Here is a 25,369-nt window from a genome sequence, read left to right as displayed (position 1 = left end):
TTTTTAATTCAAAACTTCAATTCAAAAACTATGTTGCAGAGGCACATTAGAAATATTGCAAGTAAAAAAAAAAATTATCTAATGAAAGAACCAAGAGCTTTGACATTAAAGTCTCATGGGCTCCATCCCCTGTAAGGGGCGTGCAGAAGGCAGCCGACTGATGTTTCTCTCTCATCAATGTTTCTATCTCTCTCTCCCTCTCTCTCTAAAAATCAACAAAAACATATATATTTTTAAAAGTTACAGTGATGATTAATAAGAGCAATGTCATCATTACCAAAAGCAAAATTCCAAAAGAAAATAAAATAAGTGGAAGGGAACAAGGAAAAGGAACAGGCTTGTCAATAACTAGCAGGACTGATAGCTGGTTAATCCTGGCCTGTGCTCACGAAGTTCCACAAAGGAGGGAGTTCTGTGTGCTTTCTTTACAGTATCCCTAACAACAGTAACAGCGCCTGGCACATAGTGGACACTCACATATTTGTTGAATGAATTAATTAATAAATTAATACATATGGAAGCTCTCTTCTATGCACTAGAAAAGCTGTGAAAAAATTGTAGCCAAGCTTGCATAGCTCCCTCTGCCCTAAAGCTCAAACACCTGAAATTACTCCAAGTCCATGGTTCTCAAAGTGTAGTTCCCCAAACACCAGCGGCATCACCTGGGAACTTGCCAGAAATGCAAATTACTAGGTCCCACTCTATGCCTACAGAATCAGAACCTCTGGGGCTGGACCCAGCAGTCTGTGTTCCAACAAACCTCCCAAAACCTGATGCACCCTCAAGTCAGAAAACCACTATTCCAAAACATGATGACTTGGAACGGTACACAATCCCAGGGAGCCACATGTACAGCCAAAGGGACTCCTGGGAAGTTCATTAGTCCTAGGAACTAGTTACTCATCTAATCCAATCAAGACTCTGTAGAGCCAGCTCTAACCTCCAGGGGATGTTCCCAAGAACTGTTTCTCCTCTTCTGCTTCTCCTTAGCTCACAGACAGGAGCCTCAACTAGACAAAGAAGCCCTTTGAAACAACCACTCTAACATTCAGCACAAGGCCCGACTCTTAAAAGAAATGTAAAATCGTTTTCTTAAGTGGTCTCTTCACTAAGTATGTTCCCTGGACACACACTGTCCCATACCAGGACTTCTGATCACAGGCCCAGGTGCTTCCTGAAACTCCACATCACTTCTCAAAAGACGAGCTAGGTCTCACAGCCAGTGTGCACACAGCAATCTTGGCACTGAAGTTACATGGCTCTGTTCGACCAATACTCACCAACACATCTGACCTCTTGCCAAAGCAATGACAACTATTAAGCATCCACTTTGTGCACAGATTATGTGCTTCAGAAAGAAGGTAAATATTAAAACTCCAAAATTAATGGGTTGAAAAATCAATGTTTTGTAATGTACTGATAAATCAAAGAACACATTTGTATCACTGCATTGAGTCTGCTCCCTTCAGAAAGTCATGGAAAGCTTACTAATTTCTATAAAACCTTAATTTCCCAAAAGGCCCTTTAGTCAGAAGCCCTGCAGTGCCATCAGACTCTCATTAGGAACAACAAGATTTAGAGAAAACACACTGATTTTTATCAAAAGGGAAAAAATATAACTATCTTCTTTCCACTCTGGAAAGAATTGCTAACACATACCTTCCAAGGGCAAAAGGGCACCCTTTAAGAACAGAAAGATTCCGCATTCTTGCCAATGAAAGAATCATCCAGTTAAACACCAAGAGCCAGACAGAAGATCTAGCACCTACAGGGTGACTTTGGATCAGGCCCCACAGGGTCTCTGCCTCAGTCTCCACAAATGAACATGCATCCTCATAAAAGAGATAAAGCACACGAAAGTGCTTAGGTATCACAAACTCTTAGATATTATCTTCTCAACATGCAAATTTATTCCTGTGAACCAATTCCTTCCCTCCCACTCACAGTGACCAAAATGATTTCTATTAGAAAGTGCTCATAAGTGGTTGACAGCAGTTGTAACTAACTGTAAACCAGAATAGATACTGAATACTTCTGTACTCATAAAGCAGCAGGAAACCACAGACATGACGTCTCTCAAATGACAAAGATATACGTTAGAAAAATGACCCAGAGTGCTTTGGCCCTTCCTGGTTTGTGTTGGCAAAAATTTGAGCTGGAAAGTCATGGTATTTAAGAAGGAAATTTTTTTTTTTTAAAGAAGGAAATTTTATTAAAAACAACAACAGTAAATAAAGTGAATTACTTCAAAATCTCACAAAAGGGTATATTTAAAGAGAAGTTTGGGAACAAGGGGTTGGGAGTGGGTATGTTTTGTCAGGCCTGACTTCCCCTTTACTATGGGCACACTGTCATTTCATGTGGCCCCAAAGAAATAGTGGAGCCATTACTGTTGCTGATAATGACGACCAGATGTGATGGGATGATTGCACATCACCAGTTCTCAGACTCAGGTCTTGTGTAATTGGGTGTGTCGATCTATGTCAGTCCACAGATGGTTATTAAGCTAGTTACAACTTCCCTAAATCTTTTCACTAGACCCGAGCAACATTCGGGATAGTTATTTTCTGCCAACTGAGAATAGGCACTATTACAAAATAACTTTTAAAAACTAGTTCCAAAGTTTATTCCTCCCAAAACACACACACACACACACACACACACACACACAGCAGGGATGTTTAATTCAAATATTCACAGTGTCAAATTTGAAAATTTACCAAACTCATTAATATTCCTTTACTGCAGCGAATAGAAAATTAAGACTTGGTTATATTTTTTTATTATTGAAATGAATTCATTTCAACCTGTCATAAATAAAAAAATATAACCAAGTCTTAATTTTCTATGAACAAATTATATGCATTCTGGATAACCTATGTGCCTCAGGAGCAACTCTGCTATCAAAGCTCTCAGGATGAAGGAGAATGGGGAATCCCAGCTCTCATGATATGCAAGTGCCAAATTCTTCCTAGTGAGAGAGGTGCATGGCCTCGGTGTGGCTACAGGGCAGTGGCCTTCAAAGGAAGCTCTCGGCTGACCACAGGGCCCTGCCAAATGTCCAGCTGGCTTGCTGGAGGAGTCAAAATAGTCCACTTGGCATTCTGTGGATAAGGTGGCAAACCTTCAACTTGCAATAAGCTGTCCTACACTGTACACCTGAAAGCACATTTGTGGAGACGGCTCCCTGGAATGAGAAGCACCACTTGTGAAATGCACTCTGGAAAGGCAAGCGCGCTTTCATACAGTAATAGATGTAAACAAGGCAGGGACTCATAAAAGTTAACAGCCTTAGAATTAGTAAGCTACACTGAAGTGCAATGTGGGAGCTTGATCATTTTTCTTTCCCCATGAACATTTGGCAGAGTTAAAATTTTACCCATCATGCATTTTCTTCCCTGAAATATATCAGTTACAGTTCCCACAGAAGCTAGCTACGCATTTCCTTGTGGGTGTATGTGTAAAACTACCATAACAAAACATTTTCTATTTCCTCATTTTGATCAAAAGGAAAGACGAAATGCTGAAGTGCACTTAAATGACAGTGCAATATCAACATGCCTATCAGTATACACAATTCATATTCTGTTCAAATTTAAAGTTATAATGATTAAGGAGAGAAATGCCAAGAGCTATGAAATGAAATTACATTATGCTGTGTGCTCTTGAGAGACCTTAAACTTTAAGGAACAGAAAATCACTCCAGGCCACTCAAGAAGAACTAAGGCTTAAAAACAGCTGAGGAAAGGCACGAAGAACTAGACATCAGAGCACAGAAAGTGCCTGTAGGGGAACATGACATTGGGGGTCCACTGCAGAACATATGGAAGGTGTGATGAGTTCAGCTGAGTCAGCCACAGGCATCAGGGACAACCGGTTACTACAGGCATAGAATCTTGTTAAGAAAAGCAAATGACCCATCTGGGGAAAGAATCCTCAACTTCTGCTTCATTGCTGACATGCTCTGACTGAGGCAGCTAATCAAACAGAAAGGAAGGGAATCCTTTATTATCATGGGGAACAGAATTCTGCTTCCGGGGCATTCTGGAGGAAGAACTGCGGTATAATGAAGCAAGAACTACTGCCCCAGAATCTGGGTTCTAATCCTGGCTTTGCCATATGCTCTTGTGTGGTCTAGAGGAATTCCATAAGCTATCTGAGACTTATTGTTCTCATCTGTAAAATAACATCACCGGCCCTCCTTCCTTATAGAGTTCATTTGTGGCTCAAATAAAATCATGTTTCGAAAAGGGATTATAAAAACTCTCCTACACTGTACACCTGAAAGAACGTTTGTTGCGATGGCTCCCTTGTCACTCCCTTGTCAGAAAGCACAACTTAACGTAAAATATTATTATTTTTTTTTAAATATATTTTATTGATATTTTACAGAGAGGAAGGGAGAGAGATAGAGAGTTAGAAACATCGATGAGAGAGAAACATCGATCAGCTGCCTCCTGCACATCTCCCACTGGGGATATGCCCGCAACCCAGGTACATGCCCTCGACCAGAATCGAACCCGGGACCCTTCGGTCCGCAGGCCGACGCTCCATCCACTGAGCCAAACCGGTTTCGGCTAAAATATTATTTTATGTAAAACTCCCAATCCTAAATTCTGTGAAACAAAAAAATCCTCATTATCTAGCCCAGAAATGATAAACTATTGATCACGTGATTCAAATTAGGTCCCATGTCACTATAGTATCAGACCAGCCCAAGTGGAGTTGGGAGATATATGTGTGTTAGGCTAGTGTAGTCACCTTAAAATTTTTTTTGGAATTTCCCCATTGCTCTCTTAGTGTCTCAACAATGCTCAGGAATTACAAGCAAGAGTGATAATCTCCTCCACCTCCCCTAGCCTTCTCTGGCACAGAAATCCGACATAGGCCACTTCACATGCCTGATTAGATAAGCTTTCCCAATGCTGAAAACCAACTGCTTCTAACATTTCAAACCTGATTTCCATGAAGACTCAGGGATGAAAGATTGAAACAAATAAGCCGATCGAGCAGATCCTCCTTATTAAAAGAGTTCTCCAGCTTTGATCTGAAACACTAAATATTTTTTTCTACGAATCAATTGCTTCTGACATGAAAAATGCAAGATGCTGCGAATTATGAGCAGATGAAAGTGTGCTAATTCACAGACAGTTCATTTCTAAACTTGAAATTGCTATAGTGCTTGCCTCTGGCTTGTAGATGACCCATAATCTTGTCCTGGCAATGGAGCAGGGTCTAAAGGGAATCATTAAACGAAAACTGAAACAAGGAGTTCCAGAGACAAGTATTCCCAGCCCGTATCTTCCAAACGGGGAATTACCAGGAGGCTAATGAAGTTCAAACTTTGGGGCCTCCGCACTTGAGTGCCTATTTTGTGCCCAAGACCATGCAATTAAATGTTGTTTCCAACATTTACAAACAATTCTGCAAGTTAGGTATGACTACTATTATTCCCGTTACATAAACAAGGGAACTGAGACTTAGAGAAGTTAAGTGGCTTGCCCAATATCCTTAGCTAAGCATCAGAGCCAAGTCTAGCTGGTTCCAAAAAAGGATATCTAAAAGTCATTCTAAGGGGTAATTAAAAATAAATAATCAACTTTTGCTGTTATTGATCTCTTTCATTATCCTCAATACCCCTGGACATTCTCTCCTTCACTATTCCACTGGCGGCTGACACAACTAAACTTAAAGAGGAAGCCTGGTATGTCTGCAAGGACCCACGTGTCTGAGCACTCCTCTGTAGGACTATATTTTAAAACAGAAGGGATTATCTGTTGGTATCAAACATACTTCTCTCATGTATTAGTACAGACAACCATCCGTTTTCAGTAACAAAGGAGATAATAATAAGGCAAAAGTTCCCAGAAAAGAAAAACCAAGGTTGCCCGCGTGCTTTTTCTATAATGATATGTGTAGAAATGCCGCACGCAGTTAATTCCAAAGTTCCCAGGCCAAGATGGGTTAGTCCTGGGTAGTTTTAGTAATTGGCTATGTCCATTGTTCATACGCTGAGGCATTCCAATCATTTTACATGGTCTCTGACGTCCTTTTCAGAGCGGTACAATAAGCATACAAGTGCACAGTCAGGAAAAAGCGATCTGTAACTGAAAAAGCCGGCACAAATATGACTCTGGATTGCCATCTTCAGTCTTTCAAAATGTTTTTTATTGAAAAAAAAAAAAAGTGACACACTCATTCCTGTTCTTAATCCACTAAAGAATTTCTTTTAGGATGAAGAAGTTACCAGGGAAAGAAACACTAAATCACTTCCCTTGGATTATGACAAACATGAATCCATTCTTCCCCTTTCAAAAAAGATTTCGAAAAAAACTGCAACTCTTCAAAATGGAATTTTAAAAGTTAAATCATTTCCATGTTATGCAATTGTTCACTCAGAGGAAAGAAATGAAGAAGAGTAAAACTTGAGTCAGTTGAGTACACAAAATATTAGTACATCTAAAGGTACATTATTATCTGTGGGACTGCAGACAATGGCACTGCGGAGAGTGGGTGAGCGTGTGAGCTTTGGGGTCAGGGAAGAGGGGCTCTGGTTGCTGCTCTGTATCACCCACAGGCTGGGTGAGCTGAGTGACCATCCCTTAATCCAGCCGTGGGCAAACTACGGCCCGCGGGCCGGATCCGGCCCGTTTGAAATGAATAAAACTAAAAAACAAAACAAAAACCGTACCCTTTTATGTAATGATGTTTACTTTGAATTTATATTAGTTCACACAAACACTCCATCCATGCTTTTGTTCCGGCCCTCCGGTCCAGTTTAAGAACCCATTGTGGTCCTCGAGTCAAAAAGTTTGCCCACCCCTGCCTTAACCTCTCACTAAATAGGAATCAAAATACCCACTGTGAGGACCAAGGGAAACAGGCAAAGTACTTTCCCCCCCAGCATCTGTCACATAACAAACCCTCAGTATACGGAAGCTCCTGTTACTTCTGATAAGCCCCATGAGGACAGAGATGTTCATTTGTGTTATTCACTTTATTAACAAGGAGACATGCCCCGGTCAACTTTCATGCAAATACTCCCAGTTCCTCCAAAGTGACATACACATTTATCCCTATCAATTACACTCAAATACTGCTTTCCTTAGTGTATGCCTCCTCTTTTACTGTAAGTGGCTTCAGCTGCTTTTTTGAAAAGATTTAAATTATTGGAAAATATTTGAAGTGTACATGAGTTAATATATGCACCACTTACATTTTCTGTAAACAGTGTGCTTACGCATAATTATAAATATCTCAGACTATAAAAGAAAACCTTTCATAGTACTCCCACAAGTGAAAAACAAAGTCTTGGAAATAATTATATAGGGAGCAGAAGGGAGTGGTAGGAAGAGGAAAGTTTACTAAATCATCAAAATGAAATCTGGAGTTTTGTCTAAAAACAAAACAAAAAACCTGACAACCATTTGCTCAAGGCTGCCAAAACTTGAGACTAAGCAAACTGTAGAGGAAACAAATGTTAAAATATGAAACCCTTTTCTGAGAAAGTAACTCCACCAGCCCCGGCTAATCCAATTCTGAGTCACTAATGGCCCCAGCCCTGCTGGGTTGTCTTAACCACCACAAAGATGTCCAAAGGGACAGGCAGGGGCTCAGGCAAATTTTTTCTCTGCTGTCACTGACATGTTCGAAGTGGCCACACTTCTCTCCTCCCCCACCCTTCCCACTTCTTCACTGTTCCATTTTCAGATCTCAAAACACAGGGGTGGACATATTGAGTAGTGGGTATAGAGAAAAGACTAGAAAACCAAAGCTTGGATTCTGGCCCCAACCTTGACCTCCCTCTAGACCCCCTGGCCAGTCACTTCACATCTTTGGACTTTGTATATGACACACAATATCCCATATCATAGGAAATCGGAGAGCAAAAGTGTTGGACCTGATATTGTCCTCAAAGCTCTACCTCAGAAAAATCACAGTTTCTGTACTAAACACAACATCCAACCACAAATGTCTGGTTAAATCAATACTTTAATACCGATCAATGCAATTTTTATAATAGAAGTTTTTTATATTGGAACTATATCCCATTAAGGGAACAGACTCAAATACAATACCCCTAAATATTTATAGGGTCACCAGAAACCAGTGAACAATCTACATGCTCCAAAGCTCAAGTTCCTATTTCTCGCCCCACTTTTGACACAGAAAAGTGAAAGCCACGAAAAGCCAGTCCATACGTACTACGACATGAAATACCACCGTCACCACCCATGACTACTTACTGGTCTCTTACGATGTGGCAGTTACTGTCTGTACTGGGAATTTAACACTACAAGCTTATTTAATCCTCACAACAACCCTAACAATTACGTGCTGCTATTATCTTCATTTTATAAATAATGAAACTGAGGCATGAGTGCTTAAGAAACTTGCCCAAGGACACAGGGCTAGTACATTTAGAACCAGACCTGTAAGTATCCCCACCCTCTTTCCGCATTAGCTGACAACTCCCTTGAAAAGAGGAGCCTTCAGAAACACAGACAGGGATGTCCCCAAGCAGAGCCCTCAGGAGCTGGGCCATTGCTCCTGAGAGCAGCCCTCGGAACAGCCCATAGCTGTGGCCCATTTGGGCTTAAAGATTCACCTTTAATGGGAACTCCCCTCTTCTCGACCCAAGTTCAATTTGCCTGTCCTGGTGACAGAAATCAACTGAGAGAAGGCAAAGTCCATCAGTCAACGAATGCCCCCCCCCCCCCATTTCTTATTTATTCAGAAGATACAAAGGATTCCTAACAGCTAGCCTCTATACTCAAAACACTGAGTCTTAGGCACTGGTTTTTACTTATACATATCAACACATGCATCTCCATTGTACAGGAATGAGTAAGGGTTATAGACACAGATAGACTTTCTCCAAATCCCAACTCCGCCATTTAGTAATTGCATTTTCCTGAGCATGTTGTAGGCCTCAGTTACCCCAATTTACCTCCTTCCCATCTTGTTGGGTTGCTGTGGTGTGAGACTGTATAAATGCACACAGAGCATCAGGGTTGGCTGCAGGCCCTGGTGCCAGACAGACCTCTGAAGCCTGACTCCATCCCTCACCAACCACGAGATTCACCCCAAAACCCAGAGCTCTGAACCTAAGCTCCAATTTCCTTATCTGTAATATAGGTAAGTAAGTACTGTCCACCCCAAAGGAGAGGTAGCCATGTGACTTAAATGAAGAAAGGCGTGTAGCCACCTAGCAGAATGGCAAACACGTAAGAATTTGACCCCTCCCCCCCCCCAAAATTTTTTAAGCTGAGGTTTAAAAGTCTAACACAAGTTTAAGTCTCAGCTCTGTCGCTTATTAGCTAGGGCTAAACAATGGTGTACAAGCCAACTAACCCCTCTGAGGCTGTTTCCACCGAGGGTTTGTGAGGATTGAAGGAGGCAACTGTGTGAGAATGCTCTGTAAGCTCTGCATTGCTACGGAAATGTTGGGGTTTTTTTTTTACTTTACAAAAATAAGTTTCATGGTCACTGTATTGACTGGTCCTTCCAAATGCTGTCTTCATCTTTAAAATGGAAAAACTGAGACAGAGAAATTTTAAGCCATAGAGGGAAGGCTGGATGGAGGGAAGGACTGGGCCAAAATAAATCCAGACCATGACAAAGCAGAAAACGAATAAGCCTTCGAGAAGAGAGATGAGAGAATAACACCCATCAACCCGTTTTTAATCAACTGCTTCACTTGCTGGGTAAGCCTCTCACTGCACAGTCTAGGCATAAAAATTCTCCAGTTTCCTCCCAGAAACACTATGAGACTTCAGGGTAAGAAAAACCTTCCCTATCAAATCTCAATGATCATCATCCATAAATTAATTGTGTGGCTCGGGCACAGAAACAACCGGACACAAGCTGGAATCTCACTCTAACTGGTACTCTCTTAACTGCCCCTTTAAAAATCTTTTCAATCTTTCAAGAGAAGTTTCCTTCCCTGGTTGGTCAGAAATGTACATTTCCTTGTTCTCCAGGTCTCCTCACGCTAAATATGGTAAAAGCTGGCAAACAACCAGCCCAGTAAATTCCAATAATACTTAAGAAAGCATTCATATTGCCTGAAATTATTCGGAATCAAACACTTAAGACCTGCAGGGCCTCTGAATAGAGCAGTTCAGCCGGAGCTCTTAATGTCCAAAGCAGCAGGGTGTCTTAAGAACACACAACCGTGAAAAAAAAAAGCAATCTACTCTTTTTTATTGCAACATTCTTCAGCAACAACATTGATCTCCTACCCACTGTGCACACAGCTCTGCACCAGGGCAGTGGGAGGCTGGAAAGAGAAATGGAAAAAACAGGTGGTGTCCACGGGGTGCCAAAACAACAGGTTGACTCAGTCAGTTCTGCCCCACAACTAATCAATTTGGTGAGGGAGAGGGGAGGGAATCTTAGTCACCCGGTTGTCTGACCACACTGACTGGCTAGACCACTGTACAGTGATCAATGAGGTCAAAGGTCAGATTTAGTAGTACATTAGTCCTGACTTTCAGAGATGTCACTTCCACAGTCTTGGATATCTAGGAACAGAAAACAGAGCTGCTTACCCTCCACCCACCCCAAATCACATATTTGGCTCCAAAATATATTGCTCCCCTCCAGTATCCCTTTATTATTAAAGTAAATATACATTTTCTAGGCATATACAACTGACAGTTTAGTGATTTATGATATAGTCAAATCAGAATTTTAAAGTAGCTAAAGAAAATTCCAGTTAATACCCAGAAAACTGGCCAAGTTCAATAGAAATCAAAGGATAAAAAAATGTAACCTAGCAAATAAACAATTTTTATATCAATATGGGTAGCAATTTTATACTATGTAGTTTAACCTGCCCATACCTGTTGTACCATATTTAAGATAGACAAAGGGCTAAGATACTTAATATTTAAAGAGATTTTTCAAATCAGTAACCCAAAATAAACACCTTAATGGGTAAAAGAAACAATTTGCCAAAATAAGTAAATAAAAGGCAACACAAATGGCCAATGACATATGAAAACGCATTCACCATCACTAGTCAGGGCGGCAAATTAGGATGAAGTAGAATTTAGCACTTATCCAATTAGCAAAGAGTTTTCAAAATAAAACTAGGTGGACAATGGCTGGGAACACTGATGTTCTGCTGATGGAAATATAACTTGATCAAACTATATGGAAGGGAATTTGGCAGTGTGTATCAAAAGCCACAGAACAGCCCATACTCTGATACAATAATTTGACTGCTGGGAATTTATGTTAATGAAATAGATATCCCTACAAAAGTTATATACAAAAATTCTCATCATAGCATTATTTATAATTATAAAACTTGGAAACTATAAAGAGAATTCAATTTAAATAAAATATAGTAGATTCTTAAGGCAGAACAGTAAGCAGCTTTTAAAACTACATTCTTAAAGAACACACACACATATATATGGAGAAATGTTCACAATATTTAAATGGTGCAGAAGCAGATGATAAAACTATATGTATATTAAAATCCCAATGACAATAATAGACAGAAAAAACACTGAAATGTTTTAACATATTAACTCCGGATTTTGGTTCGAGATGGGCATTTTAATTTTCTCTTATGTTTTCCTGATTTTTAAAAAAATCCTTTATCCTGGTTTTTAATGTCTCTTTGGCATATTAATGTCTCTTCTGGAAATCTAACTTAATGAAAAATATCCTAAAGAGCAAAATTTCTTTCTATATAAAAATGATCAGTACCATTTATACAGGGGGCGCGGGGGGAGGGGGGGGGGCGGGGAGGAGGGGAGGATGGAACCAACCAAATATGCAAGCAAACCAAAGGAGAATGGTCAAAATATAGTAAACTTACTAATTAGGATATTATTTAACCATTAAAATTCAATTTATGAAAAATATTTATAACCACCAAAGTAAGGCAGAACAGAAAATTACATATATCTTATGAATCAACAACTTTTTAAAACTAAAGATATGAAAAAAGACAGAAAGATGTACATCAAAATAATAACAGTAAAATACTACCATCACCACCACCTCTGCAAATCTTGTGCAGGTGCCAGAAAAAATCAACAAAATACAGATAAGTTTATTATGTGTAAACTTAAGAAATAATGCTGTTGTTATGTAAACCTACCTTAAAATGTTACAATATTTGTTTGTAGTTAAAACCATTTTCCTTAAATCTCTTATTGCTACTTCCTTTAAATAGTAACATAATGCCAAAGACTTGCACAATTCACAGGATATGATTTTTTTTCTCTAATAATCCTCATAAAGATTAGAAAGTGCTTTAAATGTTATAATCAATGTCCTTAATGTTTCCAATTAAAGATGATCTAGCAAATAAAGGTATATTCACGGCAAAGAAAAACATAATAAAAAGTAATCATCAAAATTACAGATGTCCTCAAACTTCAGTGAATCCCCACACTTTCTGGACAAACAAACGCATGTGAAAACAAAGAATTAAGCAAACGTTTCTTTGCAGTTTACTACATTTCCCATTTTTAGAAGTTAACACATTTGCACGACCTAGTTTTCTAACTATTGATGTTCAAAAACTCAACAGAATATATTAGCAAATAAACAGTATTTAATTATTCTTATTTGAATCCTGGGTAAGCATGCCAACATAGCAGCCTCTCCCTGTTACGTGCTAGTTAAAATAGGCTATTTCATCTTTGAAGCATAAAAGCCTTCCAGAATCTCCTCACAAAAGAGGGATGAGAGTAAAAAGAGATGAAAAAGAAGCAAACAACAATTTAAAGTACACCTGCCTCTGAACAAGGTAGTGCACTTCAGACTGTAACCACAGCTTCTCATACGACACTTCAGCAAGCACAGCTGGATTTTAAAGGGATGCCATTTGTTAAAAGACAACGTATTATTAGGAAGACAATATCTGACTCCAATCAAAATATTATCATCATGTGTTCCTTACACACACACTGGTTCTTCATATGCATAAATATATATGAGGGTGGGACAGCTACTCTTAACCCCGAAACAGGTTCTGCAACACCCTCTGACCCAACCTGTCTGAGACAATGGGTCTGTCTTGGCATGATGTTTAGCTGATGTATTCAAAGCACCAGAGCCACTGCCCAGCTGCCAATATCCTGCAAAAGGAACTGAGGTGAAGACCAGAAACTGCCCGAGGGCAGGCCTCTGGGGACGGTGCTTTGTCCACTGGGAAGAGACACCCGCCCCTCGCTGCCTGGCCAGAAGACCCAGGGCACCAGCACTGGGCCAAGGCGACCGGCCTGCAGTCCCGCAGTGGCAAGGGGCAGTAAAAGGACGCCCCCACCCAAGAGTTTGCTCAATCCAATCTGGGAAGGCCCAAGCTTTGAGGAGCTGGTAGAACAGGGTTTTGCCAAGACAAGCACAAGAGGGTGAGGGAGATGTGAGTGTGATTAGTCAATGCCACCCACCTTCGGCAGCAGCTCTGGGTGTGCCCCTGCCGCGCCTCAGTCATTGCCTGGCTGTGACGAGAAGTTCCTTCAGTGACTGTCACTGGGAACCAGATCTTCCAAAGGAGATATTTCCACCTTAACTTGCCCTACATCGGCCTTGGCATCCAGGCTGAGAACACAGCCTTCTCTCTTGCCACAAACCCACTAATAGACATAATAGACACCATGACATGTGCCAAATTTATATTTACACCCTCACCAGACAAAGGGGTCTCTGTCTTTCCCCAAGCCAAGTTTTTGTATTTTTAAATTACAGTCGAGAGAGATAGAGAGAGAGAAAACAGCACACAAGCCCAGCAGGGGTGAGCTGGGGGTCGTTGTTCTGTGGTGGATGGCAGTCTCCTCCCCCAGCCCCTGCAGCCCTCAGTCACCCTGACAGCAGGAAACTGCTCTTAGAGAGTGCAGAGAAGTGACTGACTAAATGCTAAATGACCGGACGTCATATTCCTAATTGTGTGCTCATTTGTCTCCACGATGATGTCAGCTCCTTGGGAGCAGGACCCTACCTTCTCCTTGGTCAGTGATTCCCACACATCTAGAAGAACAGAATACCCTGTATTCCCTACCACATGACGCTACGGGAAATACACAAATTACGGGTGAAAACACACCACAATCCTCCCCCTCATACCATTCAGAGAGCTGCCAAGATGATCAATCTTAGAGCCATTAGGTAGGGCTCCTAGCAGAATACTACATGGAAACATGTATCTACATACATAAATCAGATAATAATTTCTCCACTTTTCTCACTCCAACCTATGGCTTTTATCAGCCCCTTTCTTGGCTTTACTCTTCTTTTTAAGGTCTCCATCTATTTTCTGCCACACAGCTGCTGTTCCCCTCAGAAAGGAGAGGGAGAGACTGACATACCTGGATGTGGGGTTGGGAGGACGAGAAGAGATAAACCAAAGAAATTATACTTATATGCATAGCCCATGGACAGGAGCAATAGGGTAGTGAAGAACTCGGCGGGTGAGTAGGGGCTGGGAGGAGGGGGATGGGGGGAGAAATGGGACATATCTGTAATACCATCAATAAAAAATATATTTAAAAATAAAAAAAAACTTATGTTCACACAAAACCCTGTATATGAACGTCTATGGCAGTTTTATTCATAATAGCCCAACACTGGAAACAACTCCTATTGTTCTTCAACAGGAGTGGGGGGGGGGGAGGAGAGAAAGAGAAAAAGAGCAGATCTACTGCCAACCTCCTACCACCACCACCAAGCCCCAGTTTGTCCCATCCAGAGGTCATGAGCAAGGCCCTTCAGATCTGAAGCCACTCCCTTCTTCTGATCATCAGTGTCTCCGTCAGAGGAGCACTCCTGGGCCCCTCCTTGCAGACTGCTCTGTGCTGCTCAAGAGGTCCTTGATTCCTCCTTCACTCTCCTTTTTTTTTTTTTAAATTCCATTTGCTGCTGCAGCCCAGATACCCCAAAGCAGGGCTGCCTGAACGAGTGACCTTCGCATCTTTCTGCACTAACACATCTGAAGGAAACCCTGGCAGGAGACATGTGTTCATGGGTTAGCAAAGCACACAGCCTCACAGGCAGCAGCACCCACAAGGACTGAGGACAGGGTGCCTCAGTGGACACCAGAACGACTGCAAAACACCTATGTGTTTGGGCACCGTGGCTAAGATCCGGACGGAGGGATAAGGAGCTTCCACCAGTCACACATCACATACACACAGCAGTCCTACAACTTGGGAGAGTTTTTATATTTCTAAACTACAGCTGAGAATGAGAACAGATTTTTTTTTTTTTTTTAAGCCAAAACAACTTCACTAACCTTGAGGAGATAACCCGGGCAGCTCCCTTCTGTCTAGTGACCTAGGCATTTGGCAAGAAGCAGACACTTTCAAGGGGGGAAAAAACCACAGGGCCCAGTCAGGGCGGCCCACCTCTCCAGCACCACCAGAGAATAAACGCACAAAAACTAAGCCAGAACCCCTGGGCTTCCTCCGTCTCACTCTTCAGTGATTCCAAAACTTCCCTAATATCAACTTACCTGGCTGTTTCTGAAGCATGCATGTTCTCAGACACTATCCCAGACCCACTGAGTCACAATGCCCAGGGGAGCACCCCAGGGGGGATCATCTCTGTGTGCCTTACTGGGTTTAGCTCCTTTTACAGAGGGATGGGTGTCAGGTCAGGAAAGGGCACCCCTTTTGGCTATTGTCAGCCACGCGAGGCTCATGACTTTATGGGGCGAATTCCTGAGAAGATGCAAGTCAGAGTAAGATAGATTCCATGAGAAGATGGCGGCAAGTCATACTAAGAGAGATGACAGATGAATATATAAAGATCTTTTTAAGAATGTGAGTTGCCAAAAGATGGACTAACCTGCCTCTGGAGGCAGGGAGCTGTCTATCACAAGAGGTGTAGGAGCCGAGAGAAGGTAGGCTTCCTCTTGACCAGGATGTTGTAAGAGGATTGCATCCAGCAGGGGATGGACAGAAGGACTGGGTGGAATTTAAAGTCCCTGCCAACACATACGTCAACGAGGAGGAAAATTTCAGCTACCCATTAATTAGTGAAAAGAGATAGCATAAAAGTCTATAGGTGGGGTCAGCTTTCCACAGATCTTTTCTCTTCAAAGGAGAAAGGAGCATGAAGACACACCCCTGACTCACCATCAGCCTCTCCTCCAGGATGTCCCTGAGGTGGAAAGGACAGAGCTGGAGTCATAGTTGCTGTGACCAACACCTGCTGCTCACTGACGCTGCACGTTGGCCACACGCCAGACAGGCTCTATGCACCAGCATGTGTCACAGGCCCTGCCCTCAAGGAGCGAATCTGGTGGCAGAGAGAGCTCACACACTTTATGGTTCTCTCTCTCTCTCAAAAAATAAATGTTTATTATTATCTCACCTTTAGCATTTTGGTCAGTGGCAGTGGTTTTCCAGGAACTCTCTTGGTGGGGGAAAAATAAACAAACTTTTCTAAATATACATATTCTCAGTCGAGTATGACTTTGCAATATCCACATCACAATGAAAATAAAAACACCTCAAAAAGTCATCTAAACATAAACTCAGTTAACTCTAATTTTTAAGAATTTAAAAATACTATTCCAATGGTCCCTAAAATGATCAAATGACAATAAGGTATGGCAATTTTGAACAAAATAATAGAAATTGCTGACCCAGTACTATAGTACTACAGGAAGCGACTCAAGTGAGAGGCAGGGGGTGGATGCCAATGCCTGTGAGGCTAAATTCCAACGTCAAAGTGACCTTTATGAATTGCAGAAGTGATCAAAAACAGAGAGAGAGAGAAGAAAACAGAGAGAAAGAGAGAGAGAGAGAGAAAGAAACTCAAAATAGCAAGTTTAAATAAAATATCTGGGGAAGGGAAACATTTGGTTTCCCCCCAAATGTAAGGTAAGCAATAACTCTTACAAATACTGTTTTCTTAAAATTTGGAGTACCATAGTAGTGCAAAATAAGAAAATAATGAAAAGTAGTTGTTCAATTGAGCAAATATTTATTGGCAGCCTATTAGAGGTCAAGCCACTGTCTAGATACAGGGTAGGGGTGGGAGAATCAGACTAAACACATAAGTGAAAAGACAATGTCCCCCCCTCAGGAAGGACACAGTAACAATAAGCACTTGAGGATGTCCTAAGTTTTTTTCTGTACAGGAGCTCATTGGTACAAGAGATGCAAGTGGTGTGGAAAGTAAATGAGGTACTGGACTGAGAACCAGAAGAGAGAGATTCTAGTCTCAACTCTATCATTGGCTCAGTGTCTATGGACAAATGGACCAAAATAGCACCCCGCCCACAAGACTACAAGACTCGTTAGTAACAGACCTGGAGGAAAATTCAGTGTTCTGGCTCCTAGTCTAGTGATCTTTCCAAAATATTATACATATATTTCATGTATAAAATGCATACATAAAGAGAGAAAAGGAGAAGAAACCTTTTGACTTTAAGTCATTTGCCGAGAAAGGGAAGAAGAGAGAGGAGACGGAGATTCGGGAAAGAGTAGGAGGGAAATGAAAGGTTTAAGTTGTGACATCAAGATAGAAATATAAAGAAACTAGAGGCCCAATGCAACACGATATCTGTGCAAGGGGCTCGGCCCTCACAGACCCAGCTTCCTCCTGGCCTCGAGGCGTTGCGGCCCCACCCACTGGTTGTACTGGAAGGTCACCCAGAAGGTCGTTCCCCATCAGGTCTAATTAGCATATTAGCTCTCTATTATATAGGATTACACTTTGATTGGTTGAACAGACAACTGGATTACCGGACGACCAGACACTTAGCATATTAGGCTTTTATTATATAGGATAAGGAGTGTCAACACATTATATGGGCAATGTAAAATCTCATATTCGCATTCAAATCATGGCTTAGAATTTTTTAAAATATATTTTTATTTATTTCAGAAAGGAAGGAAGAGGGAAAAAGAGAAACATCAATGATAAGAGAGAACCGATTGGCTGCCTCCCGCACACCCCCCACTGGAGATCGAGCCCACAACCCAGGCATGTACCCTTGACCCTTCAGTCTACAGCCCAATGCTCTATTCACTGAGCCAAACCGGCCAGGGTTAGAAATTTTTACTCTAAAACCATTAAGGGCAAATGAAGAGAAGGTCCAAAATGATATAAATGAATGAAGCGTGATGAAAAAGAGATAACAGAGAAGAAAAAGGGAGTGGGGAGCGTATAATAATATCTTTCAAATATATAAAACCCTTCTAAAGAGACAATGGGGACCCACTGTGTCCCCAAGAAGTGGCATTATACTCTATAGCTTGTATGTCGAACAAAGGGTTAAACACTGGAATGGCTGACTAAGATTAGGTTCATTCTAGAAATTATTAAAATTAAAAAGGAACGATCCTATACACATACTGAATGCAGAGTAATGAACTATCAGTGGGTTCCAACTAAGTTACTGTATTAGAATCACCTGTACGCCTTGAAAAATACAGATTCTCAGACCTACTGTATCAGAATCTCTGGGCGCTGAGTCCCACTATCACCCCAGCTGGTTTAGATGCAGCAGGGACACGCAGCTTTGTCCTGTCACAGTGGACAGGGTAAGGAGGAGGACCACGAGGAATGGCACCAGAGAGTGGGAACTAGATCAATGCAAATTTTGTGGGCGAAATAAAATTTCTGTGGGTAGGATATTTTTAAAGTGTACTGCAAGGCTGCTCTGAAGCATACAAACATATGCCACTGAATTTAAACATGTCTAAAGGTCCCAAGGTCAGCCACTACCATTCAGGTGAACCAGAAGTTACCCCTCCATGCTGCAGGAAGACTACTGGGGCAGCAACAGAGTGGGAATGGTGCAGAAGAGGTGGGTCAATATTTCTAAAAATCAAAACATTGGGAAACAAAAAAGAGCGGCTAAAAGCAATCATTCTTCCTTCCCTGTCCCCCATCCTCCCCCACCGCCGCACCCGCCCCAAAGGAATAATAATATAGAAAGAACAGGAAGAAAGCAAAAGGACAACAGTTTCATCTCCATCTGAAAAAGAAAACAAACACAATTTTGCTCTTTGTGATATTTTTTAAAAGCAAGAGATGCATGCAGCTGAGAAATTATCTAGCAGACAGCAAAACCAGGGAGTCCCTTCACATGGCAGAGCAAAAGAAAATAAGGAGCAAGGGGTGGTCTTGCTTGGCTGTTTAGACAATCAGACAGATGGGTTGACAGCTCCTTGCCTTAGGAACTCCCTGATGTTTAAATTAACAACTGGCCACAAGCCAACTACAGGAACACTCAGAAGTTTGGAAGGGTGTGTTACAATTGGTACCTTGGCAAAACACAATGATAACAGAAGATGAAGAAGAGTCATTAGAAAGCGTCACTGCCAGACTCTGAAAAGATTTAAGATTTTTACCAAGAAACAGGTTTTTTAATCTCTTCTATTGTAGTTTAGCATCTGTACAACACTTGCCTAAAAACCAAACTATCTAAATCTTGTCCTTCGAGCTAACTGACAAACACTCAACTTGTCCACCTAAAACAGTGGTTCTCAACCTTCCTAATGCTGCGTCCCTTTAATACAGTTCCTCATGTTGTGGTGACCCCCAACCATAAAATTATTTTCGTTGCTACTTCATAACTGTAATTTTGCTACTGTTATGAATCGTCATGTAAATATCGGATATGCGGCATGTATTTTCATTGTTACAAATTGAACATAATTAAAGTATAGTGATTAATCACAAAAACAATATGTAATTATATATGTGTTTTCCGATGATCTTAGGCGACCCCTGTGAAAGGATCGTTCGACCCCCAAAGGGTTGTAACCCACAGGTTGAGAACCGCTGGCCTAAAAGCTACCTAAGAACAGCAATACCTCATCAATGCAGAAGTAAAAGAGAGGACATCTGTCCAGCCGGAGTGGCTCAGTTGGTTGAGGGTGCACCAAAAGGTTGCCGGTTCTATTTCCAGTCAGGGCACATACCTGAGTTGTAGGTTAGATCCCTAGTCCAGGCATGTACGAAAAGGCACCTCATCGATGTTTCTCTCTCACATTGAGAGCTCTCTTGCCTCCCTCCCTCCTTCTCTCTCTCTCTCTCTCTCTCTCTCTCTCTCTCTCTCTCTCTCTCTCGTCCTCAGGTAAGGATTAAAAAAAAAAAAAAGAGGACATCTTTCTATGTACTGAGGTCCTAGAATGAGAGGAGCTTGTGTGTCAGGATAGTTCTATTTTGGATGTATCATTTCACACTTAATTTTGCAAATCGCTCTGCAATCATCTTTATTACTCCCTCCAGGTCTCCAAAGTAGGTTACTTCTTTAGTTCTATTTCGTAGGTGAGGAGACGACTAGTCATGAAGATGAAGTTATTTACTTAAAACAAGTTCATGGTCGACCAAAGATTGTGACCCTCAGACTAGCCCGCTGTTTCTATTCCTCTCTAGCCTAAATCTACACTTATACTAAAACTCTCACTTCAAGAAAAAGGAAGGGCAAAAACACCATGGTATGCGTTTGGTTAAATAACCCCCAAACAACAGGTCTGCTTTATCATCTCACAGACTCCTCGTCCACTTCTGACATTGAGAGGGGTCTGGAATTTGAACTTTCCAAAAAGGATCTGGTTGGTGCTGAACAAGCCAGCACTGTGATAACCTTGTTCTCTTTAAACATCTGTGATTGGCATGTCGAGTGCCTGTTAACAATGAACAAAGAGCAAATTTTTCTGAACCTCATCATCTTCTTAACCTTTTCTTTGCAAAGGTCCATAATAGCTCAGGTCCCCGTTTTTTGGTTTGTTTGTGTTTTTTTGGTCAAGGTAGGAGATTCCTTCAGACTAGGCTACTTTCAGTTCAACACACATACACACAAGCCACCTTCCTGCTGGAAGGAAGCAAGAGTTCAGAAAAAATAAAACACAGCCCTGCCCTGAAAGGGCGTCACGAATACCTTCTGACTGCCATGGGTTAACTATACATTCTCCTTAATGAATCCTTTCGTCTGGGTAACTTCCTTCCCATGTTACTGGTGAGTTCATACACCAACAGAGCTGGATTTGAACCCGGGATTACAGAGCTGGCTGGGCTCCAAAGCCCAAGCTCTTTCCACCAGCGGTTCTCAACCTGTGGGTCGCGAACAATGAAAATACATCCTGCATATCCGATATTTACATGACGATTCATAACAGTAGCAAAATTACAGTTATGAAGTAGCAACGAAAATAATTTTATGGTTGGGGGGGGGGGGTCACCACAACATGACGAACTGTATTAAAGGGTCGCGGCATTAGGAAGGTTGAGAACCACTGCCAGTCTGGGGAAAAAAAAAAAATTGGAATCTGAGATCTTGGGTGAGTGAGGTGGGTAAAACAAAAAATGACTCGATTTCCTTTCCTTGGTCCCACCGTGTGCAGAAAGACTGTTGCAAACAGCCATCAAGAGACGTCCTAAGGGAAGCACTTCTGAGTTCCCGGCTCCCTTTTCCTCACCTTCCCGGGCCCCACCCCCACCCCACCTGCCAAAAGAGCAGCAAACTGGGCTGCCAGGTTGGTGGAGTTGGTGATCGTCACACCACATTCCTGGGGCCGGACACAGGCTCTGAAACAGCGCCCGAGCTCCGCGCCTCGGAGAGAACAAACAGCGGTTGAGATTTTTAAATCATGTGGCCCAGCATGCAGCCACGCCAGCTTCGCTGCTGCTCCACCTTCCCGAGGCTCCACCGGCACAACACCCCGGATTCATCGCCACCAAGGACTCGGGGTGTCAGGACCCGGGCGCACGCACCGCCAAACCGGGGCCCCATCCAAACCCACCCCACCCACCCGGACGGTGTGCCTCCCCCCGGGCACACGCCGCGCGGCCGGGAAGGTGAGAGCCGCGGCGCTGGGAGGCCCTGCCCCCGCTCCTCCCGGCCGGGACCTGGCATTCCTTCGCGCGGCCCCTCTGCGGTCCGCAGCGGCGAAGGTTGGTCACGAGCAGCCCGCCCTCGGTTCCCCTTCAACCCCGGGAAACGCGGAACCAAAAGGGCAAGACTGCCCGACACCCCGAACTCCAGGCTCGAGGAAGGGAGTTTCTGAGACTTGCTCCCCGGCCCGGGGAGGCGTGTGTGTGGAGCCACCCGCCGAGGGGAGCCGGCGGCGGGGAGCGCGGGGGAGGGGACGCGCCCAGGATGTCCAAACTTTCGGGAACCGAATGGCCTCGCTCCGATCCCACGACAGAGCCCGGCCCTTCTCGCACGGAGGGGGCGGAAGGGTCCCCCCAGGTGGCCGGGCGGGGCGGGGACGGCAGTGCGCGGCGTGGAGGCAGCACCCCCCGCCGGATACTCACCACGCGCGGGGGCCGCGCGGCACAGCCAGAGCGCCAGCAGCACCCACAGCCGAGCCGGGCGCAGGGCGGGCATCTTCTCGATCGCCTCCTCCGCCGCCGCCGCCACCGCCGGGGCAGATCCACATGGGGAGGGGGTCCCGATCGAGGAGCCCCCACTTTCTCTCCCCCTCTTCCTGCTTCTGCGGATCACAGCGCCGCGCTGCACCGCGAAACTCAGGCTCCACTCCCTGCACCCCCAGTCCGCCGTCCCCGTTCCCGGGCCGCCGCCTCAGCCGCCGCCCGAAGTTTGGCTGCAACTTTCTGGGCTGTGCAGCGAAGCAGCCTCGTGTGTCCTTCCGCCTCGGCCGCCTCCTCCCACCTCAAGCCCCGCCCCCTGCCGCCCGCCCCGCCGCGGCCGCCTCGGCACCCAGGGGTTTCCCGCAGGAAGAAGCGCCGGCCGAGCAGCGCGCGGAGGGATCTGCTGGGAGCTCCCCGACACGCCGGCCGCCCCCGGCCCGCGGCGCGGACCCGCGCGCCCCAGCGAGCGCCATGGACGTGGGGGCGCCCGCGGAGCCCGGCCTCTGCCGGAGGCTGACGCTGCTCCGCCAACACGAGGGCTTCCGAGACCTTGAACTTGCAGGGACGGCCAGGCCTCACCCAGGGAGCTAGGTACCGTCCCCAAACCCACACAGCCGCACGCTCCCGGGCTCCCTGAGGGAAGGCGGTGGAGGACCCGTGCTGTCAAGGAAATGGGGGGCAGGGCGCCAGAGCCCATTGAATATGTGGGCACCCTTCGCGTACTCATTCATTCGCTCGTTCACGCGTTCGCGCGCGGCACAGTGGGACGGCACTGAAGACGCCCGAGGCACCGGCTGCTGCTGAGCCCCGAGGGTTTGCGGCTGACGGCGGCTGACTCGGGGCCGACCCTCACGGGGGAGCTGGGATGAGGGCAGATCTTACTAGAGAAAGGTCAGCCCCATGTGTAAGGACCAGGGCACCAGCGAGGGCTATTCCTTGTAGCGTCGTTTGCAACGGCCCCAAATTAGAAGCAACCCAGATGCCCACCCATAGAAGAACGAGGGTATGTTTATCAAAGGAGACGCAGTACACCAATGGGAAAGACTGAATTCACACATGTCACTAGGGACACATCTTAGAACACAAGATGGTAGTGGGGAAAAAAAACCTCATTGCAGAGGAGATATAAAGTATGCCATATATATATATAGAGAGAGAGAGAGAGAGCGGGGGTGGGGGAGGACAGGTTATTATGACCACCACCCCATCAGTACAATGAAGTGAATTAGTTATGCAAATAATAATAATAATAATAAAACCTTAAGAGTATTTGCTTAGGAAGTTTTCAATATTCAGTATTTTTGGAAGTGTCAATGAAGTACTGATGGGGTGGTCATAATTAATAATCTGGCCACTCAGTGTATATATATGTATGTATGTATATGTGTGTGTATATATACATATATATATATATATATATACATATACATATATATACACATATATATAAACACACACACACACACATATCATAACAATACAAAATAGTACTGATGGATGCAGGCCCCCCAGTATGTAGTAAAACAATAGAACCAGAATATTGGTTGCTTCCCGGTCAGGACAGTGGGGGATGTGATCAGGCAAGGGTACTAGCAGGCTTGTTATTTGTAAGAAAAGGGCTGAAAGCAACAACCACAAGAGTTTGTGTGGGCGCAGCACCCCAGGGAGCGCCACCATGAGAGCGAGGGGAGCAGCAGGGGACTCGGGCTCTGTTACCAGCAACAGGGGCCACGGAGGGAAGGGCGTTTGGGACCGGATCAGGCAGGACTTTGATTGGCAAGGTGCAGACGGAGAGGGGTGCCCCAGCCAGGCGGATCCGTTGGTTGGCGTGTCTCCACACACCAAAGAGGCGGATGGTTCAAGTCCCCGTCAGGGCACAGGATGGTTCAAGTCCCCCTTAGGGCACATACCTAGATTGCGGGTTTCCATCCAGGTTGGGGCGTGTAGGGGAGGCAGCCGATGGATGTTTTTCTCTTCCTCTCTCCATCTTTCCCTTTCTCTCTCTCTCTCTCTCTCTCTCTCTCTCTCTCTCTCTCTCTCTGTCTCTCTCTCTCTCTCTCTCTCTCTCATATCAATAAATATATCTTCGGGTGAGGATTTGAAAACATTTTTAAAGGAAGGTTGTTCTGATAATCCTGTAAAAAATCATCAGGAACAGAACGTGAGCTTTTGTTCACCAAGGGCCAGTCGGGTCTGTGAAACAGTCCAGGCAGATGTGAGTTGATGAAGGCCCGAATTAATGAGGTGGATGTCCAGTGAAAAGAAAGGGATGGATATGAGACGATCTTGGGAAAAAAGGGGGCTGGGGGGGGGGGCAGAGGGAGACTGGCAACTCTATGTGACTAGTTAGATGTGGAGGTTTGTGATCCTGTTGGGAAGGGAAATCCTATTCACAGAGCCTTCCCTGGCTCCTACAGGATAAAGTCCATACTCCTAAAAACGATAAATACAAGGCTTTTTCTTCACGGAGTCCCCTCGCTTGTCTTCTCTGCCCCATTGTGAACTTTACACAATGACAGTATTGAATGACTCGAGATTCCCCCAAACGTATCTTCTTGGTTCCGTCTCCGTACCTTCTGTTCCCTTGACTTGGAATGACTCTGGTAGTTCCCTTCCCTCCTGCTCTTGGTGAACTTCTAATTATTCCTCCTTCAGTCCTGAGAAGGCTTTGCCGACACTGTAGCCAATTCCTCCCCCTCGCAGACAGTCCCTCCACTGTACTCCTCCTTTATCTTACACTGTGCCTGTTTTTCACACAGGACTGTTTGTATTTCCATCTTTTCCACTAGATTAGGAGGTCCTTATGGACAAGGACCATGGCCTTATTCATTCCTCGTGTCTGTCACATAATAGATGGACTAGAATGTGAAACAACACGAAACAAGTACAAAGTTAGTGTGCTCACAGGCCCGTGAAATTCCCAGCCGGATGGGAATAAGCACTTTATCATAGATCAGCAAGTGCTCTTTATTAAAAGTAGTCACCTTGGGATGCTGGAAACTCTTTTCAAAAATAACATAGCCAAATTGTTTTTGGAATTTCCCTTGTGCAAATATGTTCAGAGAATGAT

General features: G+C 44.0%; 1 protein-coding gene and 1 long non-coding RNA gene across 2 annotated transcripts in view; one reads left to right on the top strand and one right to left on the bottom strand.

The window, feature by feature from the left end:
* NOTCH2 (notch receptor 2) overlaps positions 1-22,548 on the bottom strand; it is a 128,670-nt gene extending 106,122 nt beyond the window's left edge. Inside the window, exon 1 of the mRNA XM_081112153.1 lies at positions 22,243-22,548. Within this exon, the coding sequence (XP_080968279.1) occupies positions 22,243-22,315 (73 nt within the window). The 5' untranslated portion in view covers positions 22,316-22,548. The remainder of the gene's footprint in view (positions 1-22,242) is intronic.
* A 197-nt stretch (positions 22,549-22,745) lies between these two features.
* The window catches only part of LOC308533923, a 57,748-nt gene continuing 55,124 nt past the window's right edge, over positions 22,746-25,369 (top strand). The window contains exon 1 of the long non-coding RNA XR_013997131.1: positions 22,746-22,890. This is a non-coding gene — a long non-coding RNA (uncharacterized lncRNA). The remainder of the gene's footprint in view (positions 22,891-25,369) is intronic.

Source organism: Myotis nattereri, assembly GCF_964212035.1.
Source record: "Myotis nattereri genome assembly, chromosome: 18".
NCBI lineage: Eukaryota > Metazoa > Chordata > Mammalia > Chiroptera > Vespertilionidae > Myotis > Myotis nattereri.
The sequence above is the reverse complement of the archived record's forward strand: the minus strand, read 5'-3'. Positions and strand labels throughout refer to the sequence as shown.